This window comes from Delphinapterus leucas, unplaced genomic scaffold, assembly GCF_059928025.1.
Source record: "Delphinapterus leucas isolate spDelLeu-1000000601 "Yukka" unplaced genomic scaffold, BTC_Dleu_Yukka2 spDelLeu_asBTCV2_sq25, whole genome shotgun sequence".
In the NCBI taxonomy this organism is placed as follows: domain Eukaryota; kingdom Metazoa; phylum Chordata; class Mammalia; order Artiodactyla; family Monodontidae; genus Delphinapterus; species Delphinapterus leucas.
The window spans coordinates 9,071,599-9,090,958 of NW_028322234.1; the positions used below are offsets into that span (position 1 = coordinate 9,071,599).

At 40.3% G+C, this 19,360-nt stretch overlaps 1 protein-coding gene and 1 pseudogene across 1 annotated transcript; one reads left to right on the forward strand and one right to left on the reverse strand.

Annotated features, from left to right (window-relative positions):
- Positions 1 to 429: 429 nt before the first annotated feature.
- On the forward strand, positions 430 to 19,327 carry LOC111166651 (uncharacterized). The gene is made up of 4 exons (XM_089905348.1): positions 430 to 978; positions 15,158 to 15,284; positions 15,499 to 15,559; positions 17,410 to 19,327. The coding sequence occupies exons 1-4, from the start codon at positions 712 to 714 to the stop codon at positions 18,971 to 18,973; spliced, it is 2,019 nt and encodes a 672-aa protein (XP_089761474.1). The 5' UTR covers positions 430 to 711; the 3' UTR covers positions 18,974 to 19,327.
- LOC115803114 (U6 spliceosomal RNA) lies at positions 10,942 to 11,035 on the reverse strand (annotated as a pseudogene).
- Positions 19,328 to 19,360: the final 33 nt, after the last annotated feature.

Here is a 19,360-nt window from a genome sequence, read left to right on the forward strand (position 1 = left end):
AACACAGCAGGGGAGATAAATACAAGGAGACTTGTATACAGCATAAGGTATAGTAAAAGGGAAACTTATAAACACCTATATTAAGAAAGAAAGCTATCAAATTAACAACCTAAATTTACACCTCAAAAACTAGAAAAAGAACAAGCTAAACCTAAAGTATAAAATGAGTACTTTTCAAACTACAAAACATGATGAAAAGAAATTAAGACAAGTGTAAATAGGAAACATCCCAATTTCATGGTTCAGAAGAGTTAACACTGCTGAACTGGCACTACTTCACAAAATGATCTGAAGATTCAATGTAATACCTATTATAATGCCAGCTATAATCTTTGTAAGAAATTGGCAAGTTGTTTCATAATTTTATATGAGTGGGGAAGACGCAGGGATGGATGGAAGGCTCAATCCTGTCAAAGGACAAATATTAAAATGGAGCCAGACTATTACAGATGGCGGGGTCACCTTAAGTGTCTTTGTTTCTAAACAAGGGTTACAATTTAGAATGGTCTGACAGACTTAAGCCAAGACCCTGACCCATATAGGACGTAAGACCCTATTGTTTCAGTGTCGCCTGATATGGGCCATCTTCCAGTGCTGTACTTACTTTATTCATTTGGAAATTTAATCAGCATTTCCCTGTATCTCCGCGTTCATAAAGAACTGGGCGAAAACAACACAGGCCGCCCGAAGCCGGAAAGAAGTTTCGTTTAAATGCAAACATCCTTTGCCGGATCAGGTCGCCGCCCACCCGCAGAGTCTGGTTCAGCAGACATGCATCTTCCTGCCCCGCTGTCACTCAAGCGTGGGGGGCGAGGCCTCTCAAACTGTCCAATCAAGAATCCCGCTGGGGAAAGTGGGAGGGGACATGCACTGCATTGGCGCAGACATCCCTACTCGCCCCTAATCGTCTCTGTGGCTTTGCCGCAGTGTCCCTCGGTCGTGGGAGTCATAGGAGGGACTCAGGGAAACCTAGAAATGGTAAGTGCGCTGCCCAGCGATGTGGAGATGCGGTGCAGGGTCTGGTAGGAACCGGCCCTGGCAGGACCCGGGTCTGACCTTGGTCAACTCTGGGGTATGCGGACCCGAGCCGCGTGTGTCTCCGCTCGGACCTCAGTCCCCTCGGTCTGGCAGCGTGGGGGCGGGGCCGGCAGCCGGAACCCCGGGCGTCCTGTCCCGTCATTGCGCGCGGCGACTTGGGCCCTTACCCCGGAGCCTCTCTGGGCAGCTCTGCGCCCGCAGTTTGTCGTCTCCCCGAGACTGTGCGGTGACCACAGGGAGGGTCATCAGGGAACAGTTGTGAGGGTCATCAGGGAACAGTTGTGATTGGGTCTCCGGGGATCGTGCGTGGGAGGAGCTGTGCTCTATGGAGTCCACAGTCTCTCCTTTCACGTCAGCGGGACCCGTTTTCTTCTGAGTTTTACGAGTGTTGTGGTTTTTAGAGCAGGCTTTCAAATTCACAGCTCTTGTTTCCCCAGCCTAGCTCTGGCAATAAATACCTCCTCTCATTCCCAAAGCTAGCTTCGCTTTTCCGACTCACAGCATCACTATCAACTATTTGTCCTCTGTGGTGCATTTCAAAGCGACCGAATATTTTAACTGTTTATCCTTTTCCCACAGAGCCATGGATGGCCCTTAAAGATTTATTTTTTTTATCTGTGGATGTTTTACATGTGAAGAAAGACGAATAACCACACGGAACCATGTTCATTGTATGAAAACCTTGTGCCTCTCCCCCAGAATCCTTACAGGACACATACATCCTATGGGAAGGCCTTTGGGTGGAGTTTATTTTTGTGGAAACTGTCAGCACTGCCTCTCCCTGGGTTTGTAACTTTAAAGAGATTTACTGACTTAGTCTGCATTTTTCAATAAAGGAAAAACGTATTTAATCAATAGAGCTATAAGGACAGTATAAAATAGTTCCAAACAGGCAAGAAAGAGGTGACTCTGAGAGAAGATAAAATATTCTTGTATTACATTACGTTTGTTAAGAGTTTTGGTTCCACTCTTTCTCTCCCTGAACGTGTGTAGTAAGTTTCTGAGGTCTGTGTTTACTTTTGGATATTTTCAAATGAAATTGCAGGGCTTAGACCAAAAGTGTTCAAGTATAGTTAATTATTTACAAATGAATTTCTTGCCATGGAAATAATAATTAACTGACATCTTTTATTCTGGATGGAATAGATATTTGGGGTTTTCTGCTTGAACTACTAAAGTGCCTTACCATTTTCTTTCCTCCTTCCCACATAAACACTGGATTTAAGTTATTCTGCTGTATTGTTCAAAAACTGGCTTTGTGTCATTTAAAATCTCAGGGATCCAAAGCAAGTCCAGGGAGAGTAGAGGCCTGTGGTCAGTGAGCCTCACTAAGGCCCCCTTGAGGTTGGAAAGGGAAGTACTGCGAAATCTAGTTGGTTCTTCCTGGGAAGCCTTACCCTTTCAGGTGTCCTCCCTGTTCGCATCCACCACAGGAGGAAACTCTATAGTGAGAGAAGATGCAGAGCTTTGGAAAGCTGGCGGTGCACCTGCACGTGGGGGTGGGGATGATGCCTTTTTTAGGTTGTAGTTGTAGTTCCGTAGGCCTAGACACTTTTAGACAGAGTGTTTGAGTTTTGCATCCACAGTGTACGTGCAGTTAGTGTAATTTGTACACACTGAGAGTCTGTGAAGATCAGGTGTTCTGTCTCATGGACAGAAGGTTTATGAATTGGGGAGTTCCTTTGGGTCAGAGCCTTAAACTGAATCAGCCTGAGAGTTTCCTGACTTGTGACAAGAGAAGCCTGGAGGAGGGAGTGCTTCCATGCTTACAGGAGAGGGGAAGACATGTAGAGCTCCCAGAGATGATTTGTGTGGCTGCTAACCTGTCCCTACCCTCCTTCACCAGGGACTGACCCACTCTAGGGGTTCCATCTCAACCTGGAGTGTTTAGACACCAAGTCTGGAATATGTTCAACTTTCTGAAAATGGGGTTTTCTTCTGAATTTGAGGGAAGCAGCCTGCTTATCTGTTTTGATTTCAGTATTTGGATTCTTTTATCCAAAAGATTGCAGCCCTTTAACTCTAGTTTGCACCAACACTTGGGATTTTAAAATGTAAGTTGATCGAGAGATACGATGTAAGGCAAGAAAATTGTGGAACCAAATAGGATTTTTATTCCATTTAGGCAAGAGAACCTCAAGATGTGAGATGGGCATATTTAAGTTCTCAGGTGCTTTTTTCATTTTTAGATCAGTGTATGTGCCTGTCCCTAGAGAAATTTGACATTTAAAAGGCTATTATACTATTCCTAAGGTAAATGAGTTCCTATTTTAATGAATGTGAGGAAAAAAAAAATGAATTTCTATTTTCATCGATATGAGGAAAATCCTCAAAGCCTCTGTAAATATTTGAAATTCTTAGTTTACTTCAGCTCTTACTTTGCAAGTCCTAGTGTATCAGAGTATGCCATTCGTTCCTGAAAACATCACCAGTGTGAAATATAGTGGAAGGACAAACTGTAAGGCCCCTAGTCCTTTTCTTTAGAAAGGGATTTGTAAATTATTTACAGTCTGCAGTCTTATACACCTTACTGTTTAAAGGATTAAGTCTTGGTGTGGTTTCCTATGTAGAAAAGTTAAAATTAAATTAATTTTTAAATGTAAAAGTTAATATAAAATAATGATTAAGCATAGCAAAATATGGCATATAAAATTTTTTCTCCTTCTTTTAAATAAATAATTCATGGGAAGGTTAAAAAAAATCCCTAAGATAGGAAACTAACTTAAGGCAACTCCCTGCCCACATATCCCACTCCACTTCTGTGCAAAGAACCAGTTTTGATTACTTCCATCATCCTGCTAGTGTTTCTTTATATAAAACCAAGTCATGTGAATGCACATTTTTCTTCTGTTTGTTCTTGGGTGGGGTGGTGGGGATCCACATATTTGATGTTTGACTACTGAAAACTTAAGCCTCACCCCTCCCTTTTCCCCTAGCGCTTCTTACCTGGGCAGGCTGATAAGAAAGCCTGAAAGCTCCTGCTGCTGTTTGTTGGGGTCTCCTCCTGTGCACTCTCCTGCCCTGTGTGGCACTGTTGATCCCAGCAACGCTGGGTTCTATATACAGAGGATTCTGAATTGGCAGTTTCTGTAATTCTTTGTCCTTTGGGAGCAGGAGTATGGGAATGGGGCCCTCCTTACAGTGTTTCTGGGTGGATGTCTTGGGTGTAACCCATCTATGTGTTTGGAGTGAAGATGTGTCTGAGACTGGTGTCTCCCCAACTTTAGGAGGGGTTTAGTGTTACCAAGTTCAAGCTCATACTGCTCACTGTGTTACCCAAAAACTGGGCTCACCTCTAGGTGGGTGTTGAGCCAATAGACACAACCAAGCCAAAGATCGGGAGAAGGAAGGATTTATTATTACTTGCAGCAAGTAAAGAGAACACTGGGGATATTTCCCAAAGCATTGTTACCCTGAACAACAAAATTGGGGAAGTTTTAAGCTAAGGGTACATGCATATTCATGAAGGGGGTTTAGCAGAGGAGAATTCAGCATAAAATTGGGGCAAAGGTCGACAGAGTCCAAGCTTTGGTTTATGAAGTCAGGAGGGTCAACATCATCATTCTGTCCTCCACCCGGGTGGGGGCCTTCGTTCCTGCAGAACTCAAAGATATATTATTTTGTGTATATATCTATATCCCTTGAGGAGGAACTAGGACTCTGCTGTATCACTGCATTATTGTTTGACTACTTTTTCTCTGTTCTTTCATTCCTTTGTTCCTTAAGCTCATTGATTACTGAGACCTGTTCAAGGGCAAGCATTGTGGCCAGGCTTAGATCACAAAATGGCTTAGGCCAGAAATGGCTTCTCTTATGTCAAGAAAGCCAGGGTTCTTTTTCCCTGAGGTTCCCCTAACTTACCTGCTTACAGCTGCATGACAGGCCAATAAAATGAGACGTGAGGTGTTGGGGCAAGAAGTAGTGACTTTATTCTGAAAGTCAGCAAACCGAGAAGGTGGACTAACTTCCTAAAGAACCATCTTAATTCAGAAAAGAATTTAGGTTTCTTTTATGCTAGGAGGAGAAGTGAGAGGGCAGTTTTTCATCTTCTTGTGGCATTTTCCCAGGAGGCAGGAGGTCCCAGCTCCTAAGTCACCCTTATCTGTAGATACCATCTAGCCCTGGAAAACAGCTAGTCAAAAGTGCTGTTATTCTTAGGAATTAGGGTTTGGTTAATGATTATCATGCTATAGGAGATGAAGTTTAGGAGGACAAAGTAAAATACTTTAGTGCATTCTGTGAAGTTAGTACAGCTTAATCAGGTCAGTTAATAAAATATAGAAGGCCTGAGAATTCTCTGGTGGTCCAGTGGTTAGGACTCGGTGCTTTCACCGCTGTGGCCCAGGTTCAGCCCCTGGTCGGGAAGCTAAGATACCGCAAGCTGACTGGCTCGGCGAAGGGTGGGGGGGAATATATATATATATATATATATATATATATATATATACACATACATACACACACACACACACACGTGTGTGTGTGTGTGTGTGTGTAAAAGGACTTTTGTAACAAGGCAAGAGAGCAAATAGCCCCTGTTACATTAGGGTGTTATGAATACTATTATACCCCGTGAATGAGGTGAGCCTAGGGGTTACTTCTTAAAGAGCAGTTATTTCAAAGAGAAAGAAAGAGAAGAGAAGGAAGGGAGCCAGTAGTTGGTGGACTGAGTATACTCTCCAAATACCAGAGGGCTCATCGGCAGCACCTCTGCTGCAGCTGCTTCTCCCTCTACTACAACAAAGATCCTGACCCTCTGAGTTATTAGGGACAACACAATAACCTCACTGTGACAAAGCAAAGGAATTAGCTTTAACTGATTTAAGCTTGGGTTACTTAAATTATATGTCATGGAGGAAGAGACATGATGCATCCTCACCTGGTTATCCTCAGGGAACCTCAGCATCCTTGCCATTTCACAGTCTCTGCAGGTAGGATCTGCACTGCGTGCACTTTGCTCCAGGAACACAGGTATGACATCACACTAATGACGTCCTCCTCTGAGGATATTCGTTTCACACTCATTCAGAACTAGTATTGGAATGGGAGCTCATACGAGATGGATGGGCCATTGACCCATGCATAAGATAAGACCCTCATGCCTTGGTCAAGTTCCTGAAAATTCTTTGATAATCAGATGGCTGCTCCCTCTCTGACACTGTGAAGAAATGGTTATATAGTCTTTTTCAGTACCCACAAGATCTGCTGGGTCCTTTTGGTGTTGGGTGGCAACGTTTTCCTTGTTTACTAATTTTACTTGAGCCCATATTTGCTATTGCTTGGAAATTTGCCCACCTTGAGGTCACCCCTACCACAGAAGGCTCTAGACTGTGTTTAAATTGCCATACAACAGCCATACATAACACTAACTTGTGTTAGAGTCCTCTTAGCCTCCTTCACTGTAGAGTTTTCAGTGACCTTTCATACCTCCTGGAGTTACCCACGATGGCCTTAAATTGTCCATAGGCTTCTGATGCAAGAAACTGCCCTGTGCCTCACACTGTTTGCCATTAGAGCTGCAGTGACTGTCACACACTAAGCTCTCTTGAAAATAAAGGGTCTTGGGGCTTCCCTGGTGGCGCAGTGGTTAAGAATCCGCCTGTCAATGCAAGGGACACGGGTTCAAGCCCTGGCCTGGGAAGATCCCACATGCCGCGGAGTAACTAAGCCCGTGTGCCACAACTACTGAGCGTGCGCTCTAGAGCCCGCGAGCCACAACTACTGAAGCCCGTGCGCCTAGAGCCCGTGCTCCCAACAAGAGAAGCCAGCGCAATGAGAAGCCCGTGCACCACAACGAAGAGTAGCCCCCCCTCGCTGCAACCAGAGAAAGCCCGCGCACAGCAATGAAGACCCAACGCAGCCAAAAAGAAAAAAAAAAAAGAAAAGAAAGGGTCTCATAAGCACTGAGCTTGTGACCCTCTGCTGAGCTGCCCATTGTGCCTTTGACCCTAGAACTAGCACCCCATCGGGTTGGCATGCCTACCAGCACCACTGTGTGCAATGATGGAGCGAAACCTGTCCTGGTTTATGCATCCTGCAGGAGGGTGGCCTGTTCTCTCTTCAGTCCATTAAAGGATGCTGTGGTCTTGGAAGAGGTCACTACTCCCCCAGATGGAGACTTCCCTCGGGAGTTTCTTGGGATTAACTGAATGCATAGCTCTGGGGTGTGCATAGACATTAAGGATGACAATATGCATTTGTGCATGATGAGCTCAGTGGAGAGTTGCTGCTCTTCATCCCTTGTGATATCCCTGATAAATGACCAAACCACACAGCTAACCAAACATCAGAGAGTCATCTTGATACTGGCCAAAAATTGGCCCATCTACATGTATTCACAGCCTTTTGGACGATGTCCAAGAATTGCCCCTTTGTATTAAAAGAAATGTTGGGATCTCTTGATTTAGAGATACCCAAAATAGAATTCAGGGTTATTCTCATCTGTACATATACTAGGTCCACAATATAGGGACTCACCAGGACACTCTTATCCATGTTGGAGTCCCAGACATGACTGGTGGTAACCGTAGCACTTCTCAGAAAATACAGTGCTGCTCTCCAACGTGACATTCAGTTGAAGTTTCACTTCCGTTAACAGGTCTCAGGCTCATGGAGCACCATACTGGCTTATTGAAATAAGTTCAAATCAGTTGTATGAAAGGTGTCCCGTTTTGGTCATCAGTCATCAGGGGTGAATTGCAATGAGTCTGTCTTCAACTTTTTTTTTTTTTTCCTAATTCACTTCAGTTTTCTTTTGGAGCAATTTTAGGCTTACAGAAAAAGAAAAATAGAGTTCCCACATAACGACTCTGCATCCACACAGTTTACACTATTTTTAAATCTTGTGTGTGGAACATTTGTTAAAATTGTTCAGTGAATGTTGATACATTAAAGTATACAGTTTACAGTAGCATTGACTCTTTGTGTTAAAAGATCTATAGATCCTGGCAAATGTTTAATGACATATATCCTTCATTTCATTTCTGTATCCTATAGCGTAGTTTCATTTCCCTAAAAATCCTATATGCCCAACCTATTCATTCATTCTTCCCTTGAACCCTCAAATCCTTCACAATCAGAGATTTTTTTCTTGGCTCATAGTTTTGTCTTTTCCAGATTGTCACATACTTGGAATCATACAGTGTGTAGCTTTGTGAGATTAGCTTCTTTCACTTAGCAATATACTTTTTTTTTTTTTTAATTCGGCTGCACGGCATGGGGAATCATACTTCCCCGACCAGGGATCGAACCCATGCCCCCTGCATTGGGAGCACGGAGTCTTAACCACTGGACCACCAGGGAAGTCCCTTTTGGGTTCCTCCATGTGTTTTCATGGCTTGATACCTTATTTCCTTTGGTATCCTTCAACCTTGCTCTGCTCTTATTAATTCCAAGAGTAATCTCTGTTGTAGATTCTTTCAGATTTTTACATAGACAATCATGTCATATAGAACAAAGACAGTTTTATTTCTTGCTTCCCAATCTGTATATCTTTTATTTCCTTTTCTTACTGCATTGACTAGGGCTTCTAGTACAATGTGTTTTGTTTTTATTTTTTTCTTTGTGTGTGTGTGTGTGTGTTGTTTGTAGTACAGTGTTGAATAGGAGTGGTGAGAGGGATCTTCTTGCTCTGTTCCATTCCTGTCTTACCAGTAAAGCATCTAGTTTCCCACCACTAAGTATGATGTTAGCTCCAGGTGTCATGTAAATGTTCTTTCTCAAAAAGAGAGAGTTCCCCTCTATTATTAGTTTGTCATCATAAATGGATATTGGATGGTGTCAAGTCCTTTTTCATGTTCATTTCCCCCTTCTTTCATTTCTGATATGAGTAATTTCTGTCTTCCCTCCTTTCTCTGTTATGTTGACTAGATACTTATCACTTTTATTAAATTGATCTTATCAAAGGACAGCTTTTGTTGTTGAAAACAGAAGAGTGTTTTTTTCAATATATTTTAAATAATTTCCGATTTTTTGCTCCTTTAAATATTTCCACATTCTTTGATTTTCCAATCAAGCTTATCCTCAAAAGCACCACCAACTGTTTAATTTCTGTTTCCTGAGACGTTTAGTTTTCCACTAATGGCTTCACAAGATCCACATCAAAACTCCACCAGCTTTCCATTTTCCATTACCACCAGTTCTTCATCTTTGGCATTATTTGGTGTTCTGAAGGTTTGTAATTTTAGCCATTGTAGGAAGTGTCGGGTGATATCTCATTCTTTTATTTTCAGTTCCTGGTAATATATTAAGAATTTTTTCATGTGCTTATTTACCATCTGTATATCGTCAATAAAATGTGTGTTCAGATCTTTTGCTCATTTTTAATTAGGTTGTTTTCTTTTTGTTCAGTTTTAAGAGTCCTTTGGATGTTTTGGATACCAGCGCTTTATCATATAGATGATTTCCAAGGATTTTCTGCCGGTCTGTGGCTTGTGTTTTCATTCTCTTAGCACTGTGTTTCACTGAGCAGGAGTTTCTCGTTTTAATGAAGTCAAAGTTATTTTTATCTTTTGGATCTTGCACTTGCTTTTATATCTAAAAATTAATCACCAAAACCAAGGTCACCTAGATTTTCTCATATGTTATCTTTTTGGAATGTTGTAGTTTTACATTTTACACTAGCTACTCTGACCCATTTTGGGTTAATTTTTATGAAAGGTTTTAAATCTCTGTCTAGATTCATTTCTTCGTTCTGCATGTGGATATCCAATTTTTCCAGCATTATTTGTTGAAAAGACTAAATTTTTTCTAAATTAAATATTGCCTTTGGTCCTTCGTCAAAGTTGAGTTCACTATTATGTGTGGATCTATAGGAAAGCACTTGACTTGTGCATGTTAACGTTTTAATCTTCAACCTTCCTCTACTCTCTTAGTAGTTCAAGGTCTTTTTTTTTTTTTTTTGCTCTTGGAATTCTTTGAGGTTTTCTCCAAAGACAGTTTTGTCATATGCCAGCCAAGGCAGTTTTATTTCTTCTCATTTTTTATCCTTTTTATTAACTTTTCCTGTCTGATTGCATTAGCTAAAAATTCCAGTATAAGATTGATAAAGGAATGGTGAGAGGGGACATCCTTGCCTTCTTCTTGATGTTACCAGAAAGCATCTAGGTCTTTTTGTATAGTCCATTTATATTAAACAAGAGGCCAGTTGATGTAGAAGTAGATGTGGGCAGAGGGGAAGCATTCTCTAGGACACTGATTTGATCTCAGTCTTCTGGTGATCCTGTATCTCTGGGTTTGACTTTCTGTGATACAATGAGAAAGATGTTTGGTCTTTGTTCTGCATTCCTAGCAAAAACTTTTGAAGTCCTTGGAATGACTTGAGTAATAAGGGTGATAGAGTGTCTTTTGTTTTAGGTAAATTATGAAACCTGATGGTGTGTCAAGGAAATCTTATGATTTGTAGACGGCTGAGTAGAAACATTGGTAACCAAAGCACGCCATTTGTGTCTGGCATCTGAAGTAGAGGCATTGTCTAGTACTGAGCGCTTAAATCTATAGAGTGTAACATATGTGAGTTAGTGTTAGAATTGAATTGAACTGTTGGACATCTATTTGGTGACAGAGAGTTGGAGAAGTGGCATTGGGACACCACATATTTGTTGTTAGGAGGGGAAAAAAACACTATTATCCTCAGAGGTGCCCCCACCTTTGAGAGCAGAAAATGCTAAAAAAGACTCACGTTGGCTATTTCCCTACAGCCACAGGTCAGTTAGGCTCTAGCAAAATCCCAGTTAGTTGCGCGCTTGTGAAATAGATTGTTTTCAGGACAGGCCTTGTTAAAAAGAAGAGACTATTCTGGGTATATTTTTATTTATTTATTTATTTTTATTTGTTTATTTTTACAGTTGATTTACAGTATTATATTAGTTTCAGGTGTACAGCATAGTGATTCAGTATTTTTATAAAAATATGGAACACTTCATTAATTTGCATGTCATCCTGCTGATCTTCTCTGTATTGTTCCAATTTTATTTAAAAGTTTTTATTGGAGTACAGCTGATTTACAATGTTGTTTTAGTTTCAGGTGTCTGGGTATACTTTTTTGTTTCTATTTCTAATTTGGAGACAGCAGTTTACCCTGTGACCTCAGTTCTCTGGTGGAAGAGTTGTTGCTTTTAAGTTTCTTGGCTTTTTTTCTTCTGAGGACTAGAAGGTACCAGAAGCTGACTTCCAAGCTCCTTAGATATCAGACCATAGATAAGAAGTCTCTGACTCCTTTTTTTGATGTTTGACTGCTAACAACTTTAAACCTTACTTCCTCTTTCTTTCATCTACTTGTGCCCACATCTGTACATGGTGATAAGAAAGCCTCAGTCTCCCTTCCTTTGATTCTGGCAAGTGATTGAATCCACAGAAGGCCTTGCTCGTGTACTTGAATTCTCACCCTATACCATCCCCTAAGCTCAATAAAAAACCCAGGCCAGGCTCCTTTCCTTCTTTCCTTGATGTCTCAAGGCATTTTTCACCTTCTTCAGAGGCTTCCTTTCCTTTTCCCAAACACTTCCATTATAGAAGTAAGAAACCCCTTTCATGCTCTTTACGTGTGTATGTGTTATCATCAGTGCAGACATCTGAACTAAATCTCGGGCGAGGCTTTATCTGTCTTTGCAGGAGACCATAACAGTTACAGAATAGGTAACATGCTGCACTTTTTGCAGTACTCTTTGCTTTACTGTTTTATTGATAAAACCTTCAGATCTGTTGATATTAGTGTATGCCACCCTTGTATATCTCTCCAAGTGCAACTATGCAATAGATTCTGTGGACATTGTTGGGAATTGCTGGGCTGTAAATAGTGATCAAGTCCATATTCACAGAAAATAGCAATGGAGTATATCACTTGGCCATTCCATTCCTCCATTTGTGCATAATTTAACGATTTTTTCCCCCAATGGTCTTCAACACTTGGGATTTTCTTTTTCTTCTTTTTTTTTTCTTGGCTGCTTTAGGTCTTCGTTGCTGCGCGCAGGCTTTCTCTAGTTGTGGCAAGTGGAGGCTACTCTTCATTGCAGTGCGCAGGCTTCTCATTGCAGTGGCTTCTCTTGTGGAGCATGGGCTCTAGGGCACGCAGGCTTCAATAGTTGTGGCATGCAGGCTCAGTAGTTGTGGAGCACAGGCTTAGTTGCTCCGTGGCATGTGGGATCTTCCCAGACCAGGGATTGAACCTGTTCCCCTGCACTGGCAGGTAGATTCTTAACCACTGCACCACCAGGGAAGTCCCAACACTTGAGATTATTAAATTGACTAAGTTTTGTTCTAATCACTGTGAAATGGGATTTACTGGACATATTAGTGTCCTATTACCCAGTTGCCAAGGTGATAGACATTTTTTCATATATTATCCTTTTCATATCTGTTAAATATGTTTTGCTTCTTTTTCCATTCTAAAATTGTCTCTGTTCATTTTAACTCTACAAAGTAGACCTTTTCTATTTTTGTATCTGTGTGCATTGCAGATATTTTCCTTTTTATGTAATTTTTTTTTTTTTTTTTTTTTGCGGTACGCGGGCCTCTCACTGTTGTGGCCTCTCCCGTTGTGGAGCACAGGCTCCGGATGCACAGGCTCAGCGGCTATGGCTCACGGGCCCAGCCGCTCCACGGCATGTGGGATATTTCCGGACCGGGGCACGAACCCGTGTCCCCTGCATCGGCAGGCGGACTCTCAACCACTGCGCCACCAGGGTAGCCCTATGTATCTTTTAACTACCTTAATTTTAATACATTTGAATTTGTCTTTGTCTTTATAGATCATTCTTTTGCTTATATGAGATAGTCTTTCTATTCTTCTATCAATAAAACATTTACCTCTGACTTCTAAAAGTGGCCTAGTTTTATCTTTCACATTTAAATCTACAATGAGGAGGCCATTGTCTATGGAATGAAGGGAAATATGCTGCATTTTTCCAACTGGATAATAGTTTGTCCCTTATGTAGTCAAGTGTTCATGATATTTGCCACTACTCTCCTGTTCTGTCCTTGAACAACTTTCCATATTAAATGCTGGTCTATGGAAGACACTTTTCCTTTCCTTTGTTCTGTTTGTTTTTCTTTCTGCTAATACTTGTATCCTGTGAATTACCATAGAGGTGTGTTAGGTAGACTGCCATGTTTTTCCATAGAAGACTTTGTCCATTTTTGGACGTTCCTTCTTTGTATTAGGTTTGGAGGAGTAGCTTTTATCGAGTCCTAAAAACTGTTTTAGGTATTTGCGAAACTTAATAAATGTATCATTTGGGAGAGATGACATCTGGGCGACGCTGAATTCTTTCTAAGAACACATGCCATCATTTTACTTACTTCAGTCTACTTTAACATTACCCAATAATTAAAAAAAAGTTTTTTACATGAAGATCATTAAATATTTTGTATTAGTCTTGTTTAGTATTGAATTAAGTTTGGTGTGGAGGAAACCAGAAGCAGGCTCTCAAATGTTGTCTCTTGGTGTTACCACGTAGGATGGGCTCAGTTCTCCAAGTAACAGATTAGAGACTCAGTGACCATAGTTGTTTAGGGAGGTGGGTGCTGATCAGGTAGGCACCTTCTGCTGAACATGACACAAAATTACCACTCTCCAAAGGAAAACAGGAGTTTACCATATACACTTTAGGCTCACTGAGGCACTTTTATCTGTAAGGTTGGTCGGCTTACTCCCAAAAATCACAGATCCCAGATACTAGTGAAAGATGAAATTTGTAAGCAAGCATTTCTAAGGCTAAGCATTCTTGGGCCTGCTAATGTTCACTGTCTTTTGCACACTAGGTAGTTGGATTTTGTTATGAGCAAGTGCTGTTGTTCCAGTGAAGAAAGAGTAATTAGGGCTGCCCTAGGCCGCTCCTCTTACTCCCTGGACCCACAACAAGAGAAGTGTTCCTTCGTTGATGTTGCTCTACCAAACAAGCTAATTCTAGCATCAGAATTGATGGATGGGAGCCTTTTTTCTGTTCCCTTCACATGGACATCAACGGGTAATTGGTCTCATTCAGGGACCAGCATTTAGGAAATTATGCCACTGGGGAATTCCTATACCTAGGATGGGCTGTCATGCTGCTGTGCCCCACCTGGGAGCTCAGAAATGAGCTAGAGTGGCTGGTCAGGTATCACTTGCTGATATAAGAGAAGAGGGTTTTGTGGTTTTTTTTGAGAAAGCACTGTTGAACTCTTTATGTATTTTTATAATTTGTGCAAATTCACCATGAAACCATTGAAGATTTTAATGAAGCCCTTGCAAACTTTGTCTTAACCTGTTCCCCAAAGTCATCAAGGCCCAGATTATAGTTGTATGATTCTGCCAAAATGAGGTCTTCTGTGATCTTATCATCTCAGTATGGGTGTTCTAAAAATTGTTCAGAAGCCATCCCAAGGCACATGAATATAGGGATTTTGTGGAGGTGTGAGTTGTCCTGTTTTCCTCCTCATGTCTTGGCTCTGACTCTGAATAACTTCCTAGCCCCATGAAATGAGACAGAGAAAGGAAAGCAAAACTGAGTATGTGATAAATATTATGTAAATTTTAATTTATACTCCTCCACAAGAATATTTTCATTCACCCACCTGGATCTGACTACTTCTGTTAGCCTGGAGTACTTCAGGACAATATGACTAGCTGGATCTTGTTACAGGTTGGATTTCCACAGGACTTTTGGCCTCGTGTCTGATGATGAGAATAGAAAGAAAACCTTCCAGTTCTTCACTGTGTTGTTATTTGTTAAAACCTCATGCAGATGTGAACCTGTGCTCGTATAGTGCTGCACGATATGGTGGGTACTAAAGAGGGAATGAGAAAGTTTTTATCAGAATGAACCGGTGTGCTTAAAATGGATTATTTCTTTCATCTGTATAGCAAGTTTCTCTTATTTCTCCAAGGTGCTCTATGTCTTGACAGAGAGGAATAAAGACTTGAAGTGATCACAGTACAAATGTAGCAGTAAATTCCTTGTGTTCATGATGCTCTTGAATTCATGAGGGAGTGTCACCATAGAGTGAGAGTTCTAATGACAAAGTTATAGAACAAATGTTTGGAGACCGCAGAGTCATATGTGAACTTCCTATGAATTGAGTATAGATTGCTGGTGCTCTTCATTCTGTCCATTCTCTCACATACGTATTTGGGATGTTTTAGGATTCAGTGACCTTTGAGGATGTGAGTGTGAAGTTCACCACAGAGGAGTGGGCTCTGCTGGATCTATCCCAGAAGAAACTCTACAGAGATGTGATGCAGGAAACCTTTAAGAACTTGACCTCAATAGGTAGGGATGATGACATTCTTACTTAATTACTTAGTCAATTAGAGAACCAGTGTTGCTTGCTTATCAACATTTTCAAGAGGTGAAATGTGGAAAGGGACTACATTAGTAAATAAACCAGGCATGGTCATAGTTCATCATGGACCTGTCATGTAACAACTTTTCTCTGATATTTTATAACTTATAATGTTTTTTTTGTTGTTGGTCTGCATTTTAGGAGAAAAATGGGAAGACCCTGATACTGAAGATCAGTATGAAAATCATGGGACAAATCTAAGGTGAGTTATACTCAAATGAGAAAGCAATGTCCCGTGACAGAATGTTAGTATGCCATGATATTTTTTGTTTTATTCAAGTACAGTTGATTTACAATATTGTGTTAGTTTCAGGTGTACAGCAAAGTGATTCAGTTATACGTATATATATATCCATTCTCTTTCCAATTCTTTTCCATTATAGGGTATTCCAAGATATTGAATATAGTTCCCTGTGCTATACAGCAAGTCTTTGTTGTTTATCTGTTTTATATAGAGTAGTGTGTATCTGTTAACCCCAAATTCCCAATTTATCCCTCCCCCACCCTTTCCCCTTTGGTAACCATAGTTTGTTTTCTATGTCTGTGAGTCTATTTCTGTTTTATAAATAAGTTCATTTGTATCATTTTTTTGGATTCCACGTGTAAGTGATACCACATTTTCTTTATCCATTCATCCGTGATGGACACTTAGGTTACTTTCATGTCTTGGGTGTTGTAAATAGTGCTGCTATGAATACTGGGTGCATGTTTCTTTTCGAATTAGAGTTTTTGTCTTTTCCAGATATATGCCCAGGAGTGGGATTGCTGGATCATATGGTAATTCTATTTTTACTTTTTTATGGAACCTCCATACTGTTCTCCAGAGTGGCTGCACCAATTAACATTCCTACCAGCAGTGTAGGAGGGTTCCCTTTTCTCCACACCCCCTCCAGCATTTATTGTTTGTAGACTTTTTAATGATGGCCATTCTGGCCGGTGTGAGGTGATACCTCGTAGTTTTGATTTGCATTTCTCTGATAATTAGTGGTGTGGAGCATCTTCTCATGTGCCTGGTGGCCATCTGTGTGTCTTCTTTGGAGAAATGTCTGTTTCAGTCTTCTGCCCATTTTTTGATTGGGTCCTTTGGTGTTTTGATATTGAGCTGTATGAGCTATTTGTATATTTTGGAAATTAATCCCTTGTCAGTTGCATCATTTGCAGATACTCTCTCCTATTCAGTAGGTTGTCTTTTCATTTTGTTTATGGTTTCCTTTGCTGTGCAAAAGCTTTTAAATTTCATTAGGTTCCATTTGTTTATTTTTGCTTTTGTTTCCATTACTCTAGGAGACAGATCCAAAAAAAATATTGCTGTGATTTATGTCAAAGAGTGTTCTGCCTATGTTTTTCTCTAGGAGTTTTATAGTATCCAGTCTTACATTTAGGTCTTTAATCCACTTTGAGTTTATTTTTGTATATGGTGTTAGAGAATGTTCTAGTTTCATTCTTTTACATGTGGCTGTCCAGTTTTCCCAGCACCACATGTTGAAGACACTGTCTTTTCTCTATTGTATATTCTTGCCTTTTTTGTCATAGATTAATTGACCATAAGTGCATGAGTTTATTTCTGGGCTTTCTATCCTTTTCCATTGATCTATGGTCTGCTTTTGTGCTAGCACCATACTGTTTTGATTACTGTGGCTTTGTAGTATAGTCTGAAGTCAGGGAGCCTGATTCCTCTAGCTTCTTTCTTCTCTCTCAAGATTGTTTATGCCATGACATTGTAAAACAAAGAAATAAAATAAATCATCCCAGCCTTAAAATTAATGAATCTTAGAATTTTTGCATCAAACCTTTTTTCTCAAATGTGTCCTAAATGTTGAGTGTTTGAAAAATAGTACACTTGGAAATCAGTATTCAGAATCACCATTTATGAATATTACTGTTTTGATAATTGCTATGATTATCTTGCAGAGCTTTAGTAAATTCACTTTCAATCAGAATGTGCAGAAAATGTGCACTTTCCTTTAAAATGGTAAAATTTTCATTGTCATAACTATTACTAAATATAATTAATAAACAATTCATTAATAATATGCTTCTTATTTTTTACAGCAGTCATATGGTAGAGAGACTCTGTAAAAATAATGAAGGTAGTCAGTATGGGGAAACATTTAGCCAAATTTCAAATCATAATCAGAAAAAGAAAACTGGAATAAAACTATGTGAATTCAGTGTATGTGGACGAATCTTCATGCGTCATTCATCCTTTAATAGGCACATGACATCTCGCACTACACCCAAACCACGTGAGTATCAGGAATATGAGGAGAAGCCATACAAATGCAAGGAATGTGGGAAAGCCTTCAAGCATCGTCAGTCCAGACATACCCATGAGAAGATTCACACTGGGGAAAAACCCTATGATTGTAAGAAATGTGGGAAGGCCTTCAAGCTTCGCCAGTCTATTCAAAGGCATGAAAGGATTCACACTGGAGAGAAACCCTATGAGTGTAAAAGATGTGGAAAAGCCTTCAGATATCACCACAACTTTCAAAAACATGAACGAACTCATACTGGAGAGAAACCCTATAGATGTAAGCACTGTGGTAAAGCCCTCAGTTCTCTCAGATACTGTCGAATTCATGAAATAACGCACACTGGAGAGAAACCTTATAAATGTAAGCAATGTGGTAAAGCTTTCAATTGTCCCAGTTACTTTATAAAACATGAGAGAACTCATAGTGGATTGAAACCATATGAATGCAAGCAATGTGGTAAAGCCTTCAGTTGTGCCAGTTACATTCGAAGACATGAAAGGACACATACTGGAGAAAAGCCCTATGAATGTAAAAAATGTGGTAAAACCTTTAGTTGTTCAAGTTCCTTTCGAAAGCATGAGAGAACTCATACTGGAGAGAAACCCTATGAATGTAAGCAATGTGGTAAAGCCTTCAGTTATTCTAGATCCTTTCGAAGTCATGAAAGGAGACACAGTGGAGAAAAGCCCTATAAGTGTAAAAATTGTGGTAAAGCTTTCAGTTGTCCAAATTCCTGTCGAAAACATGAGAGGACTCATTCTGGACAGAAACCCTATGTATGTAAGGAATGTGGGAAAGCCTTCAGTTATCTTGCCAAATTTCAAAGACACATGATGAAGCATACTGGAGATGGACCTTATAAATGTAAAGACTGTGGGAAAGTCTTTGATTGTCCCAATTACTTTCGTTGTCATGAAAGGACTCACAGTGGAGAAAAGCCATATAAGTGTAAGGAATGTGGTAAGGCCTTCAGTTTTCTATGTTGTCGTCAAATACATGAAAAAAGTCATAATGGGGAGAGGCCCTATGAATGTAAGCAATGTGGTAAAGCCTTCACTTATCTCAGTTCCATTCGAAAACACAAAAGAACTCATACTGGAGAGAAACCCTATGAATGTAAGGAATGTGGAAAGGCCTTTATTTATCCCTCAAATGTTCAAAGACACATGATAATGCATACTGGTGATGGACCTTGCAAATGTAAGGATTGTGGGAAAGCGTGTGATTGTCCCAGTTCTTTACAAGCACATAAAAACGCTCACACTGGAGAGAAACCCTATCAATGTAAAACTTGTAGTAAAGCCTTCAGTTGTTCCAGTTCTTTTCAAAGCCATGAAAAAACTCATAATGGAGAATAGCACTATATATGTAAGGAATATGTGAAAGCCTTTATTTGTCCCAGTTCATTCCAAATACATAAAAGAGCTCACACTGGAGAGAAACCGTATTTTTGCAAACAGTATGGCAAAGCTTTCAGCACTCTCTGTTATATTCAGATACATGAAAGAACTCGTACTAGACAGAAACTGAATGTAAGGAATGTGGGGAAGCCTTCATGTATCACACGTTTCCAAGGACACATGAGAGTGCACACTGGAGAGAAACTATATATGTAAGGAATGTGGGAAAGCCTTCAGTCCCATTTCCTTGGAAAGCCACGAAAGAACTTGCACTGGAGAGAATTGTATTGAATGTAAACTATGTAGGAAAACCTTCACTTGCCCCACATCCTTACAAAACTATAT

Excerpts from the sequence above, each read along its gene's own strand:
- LOC111166651 (XM_089905348.1), top strand. The coding sequence starts at position 712 with ATGCAAACATCCTTTGCCGGATCAGGTCGCCGCCCACCCGCAGAGTCT. Across the intron at positions 979-15,157 it reads CTCAGGGAAACCTAGAAATG|GATTCAGTGACCTTTGAGGA; the intron begins GTAAGTGCGCTG and ends GGGATGTTTTAG. Across the intron at positions 15,560-17,409 it reads AATCATGGGACAAATCTAAG|CAGTCATATGGTAGAGAGAC; the intron begins GTGAGTTATACT and ends TATTTTTTACAG.